This window comes from Oryx dammah, unplaced genomic scaffold (genome assembly GCF_014754425.2).
Source record: "Oryx dammah isolate SB20612 unplaced genomic scaffold, SCBI_Odam_1.1 HiC_scaffold_21, whole genome shotgun sequence".
NCBI classification, from domain to species: domain Eukaryota; kingdom Metazoa; phylum Chordata; class Mammalia; order Artiodactyla; family Bovidae; genus Oryx; species Oryx dammah.
This window is the reverse complement of record NW_024070205.1, coordinates 36140341-36142492: the sequence shown is the minus strand read 5'-3', so window position 1 is coordinate 36142492 and position 2152 is coordinate 36140341. Positions and strand designations below refer to the sequence as shown.

Sequence of the window (2152 nt, the reverse complement as noted above, 5' to 3'; positions counted from 1 at the left end):
AATCCCTAGCTTTGGATAAAGCTGAAGGCCTACTGACTAAGAAGAAAGAACTTTAGGATTAAATTCAGCAAAAAAGCAACAAGGAAGTTGTAAAATATTTGCCAGAGAATTATATGAATTTTGCAAGCAGAGTTTGTGATTTCCTCAGCAATACACTGATGTTTCAGACTGCTTAAAACCAAGATCTCAGCCCCATGACTCAGCAGCTAAATCAACAGCCACCATGTCCTAAACCTTAAGAGTTCTACAGAAATCAGACACTTACAGCTCTTATTTTCAGAGCAGTTCTAAGGTGTGGCCCTGAAAGGGCTCCAGAACAATCTCATTTTCTGTTAAAATGGTTAGAGAGATAAAGATAGAAAAACATGACTCTTATAACAGCTCTCTGGCCACAACCAGTGATTCTTCACAGGAAATCAAATGTAGAACATGATCTCAGACTGCTGCTATTGCAAGATTCTTGCTGCTATTGCAAAATTCTTGGAGGCCACTCCACAGCGTTTTTGAGCCAGCACTTCAACCTCAAATAGGAGCTCAAATGTTAATGATTAGTAGAGATGTCCTCCTATCCTTTCCAAAACTCACAGGCTGCCAAATGCCCTGCCTGTCTCCACGGCTCCCGAGGATTTGTTAGCAGGCTGTGGGACTCATGGTGCCTTCAGTCCATTGCAGGCCATCTACTTTGTTACAGGCGTTTAGTTATTATTTATCACTGACAGTATGCTGGGTGAGCAGTTTTAGTGCAGTGGCAGACCAAAGGCACTCGCCTTGCTGGTGGGCAAGGAGGAAAAATGTGTATACAAGGCTCTTATCAGAAGATACCTACCCTCCAGGTAGGGACTGCATGACATTTGCAGAGGCAATGCCAGGATTGAGGGAAGACGAATCTTCAGCAGCCTGTGACCCACCTGGGTCATTGTGATTCTGTCTGGTCTGCGCACCCCTGGTTGAAAACTGCTGGTCAGTGGAATAGGTGGCACACCCTTTTGGGAAGGCAGGTCTTTAGCCAGATAGGAAACTCCAGGGTTAGAGAAGAAGGCCTAGGGAGATAAGAGTTCAGAGTAATGTAGAAGGACCTCAGGGTATCTAGGCGGATTGCCCCTCCTAACAGTCTAGAAAGTTTCTGTGTTTACCTCTGTGGACAAGGAATGTCACCTGCTTTATCAGTAACCAAAGGATGTTACTTTGCCAACAAATGTCCGTATAGTCAAAGCTATGGTTTTTTCCAGTAGTCATATACGGATATGAAAGCTGAAAAATAAAGAAGGCTAAGCACCAAAGAATTGATGCCTTCATACTGCGGTGCTGGAGAAGACTCTTGAGAGTCCCTTGGACAGCAAGGAGATCAAACCAATCAATCCTAAAGGAAATCAACCCTGAATATTCATTGGAAGGGTTGATGCTAAAGCTGAAGCTCCAACACTTTGGTCATCTGATGTGAATAGCTGACTCATTGGAAAAGTCCCTGATGCTGGGAAAAATTGAAGGCAGGAGGAGAAGGGAACGACAGAAGATGAGATCTTGGGTGATATCACCAACTCAATGGACATAAGTTTGAGCAAGCTCTGGGAAATAGTCTAGGACAGGGAAGCCTGGCATGCTGCAGTTCATGGGGTCATAACGAGTTGGACACAACAAAGGATGTTACAACCGTCAAGCCATCAGCCACTGCAGCCACCTCAGCACTCAAAAGGGGATTCAGGATGAGAAGAATAGGATACCTGCCCTAGAGAGTTATGGTGCATCTCAAAGGAATAATTTCATTCAGCCTGGACTCTTATATCTTCTTGTACATAGAAAAGTGCTGAATTCATTAACTTGAGATGTCCCATTTTTCTTTAATTAGCAGTAATCTTGATGTTTGGTTACCTGAGTTGTTTTTGATTTTTCAAAAACTCTTATATATCCTGGCTCCTCCCATACCCCTTTGGAATAGTCCCTCAGAGCTATCTGAGAGGCTGTATCCTGGGCTTAAGTCCTCAGTAAATCCACTGAATAAAACATAATCCTCAACTTTTAGGTAGTGCATTTTTCCCATCCTACACACTAAGTATTTCACATATACCAAAGGCTGCATAAAATATATCCAATGTAAAAAAATAATAAATGTCTGTGTACCTAACTTACCAGCTTAAAAAATGGGGTACTGGCA

At 42.8% G+C, this 2152-nt stretch overlaps 1 protein-coding gene across 1 annotated transcript in view; it reads right to left on the bottom strand.

Annotated features, from left to right (window-relative positions):
• The window catches only part of GPR157 (G protein-coupled receptor 157), a 6877-nt gene extending 5960 nt beyond the window's left edge, over positions 1-917 (bottom strand). Inside the window, 1 exon segment of the mRNA XM_040262831.1 lies at positions 909-917. Within this exon segment, the coding sequence (XP_040118765.1) occupies positions 909-917 (9 nt within the window).
• Between the last annotated feature and the right edge of the window lie 1235 nt (positions 918-2152).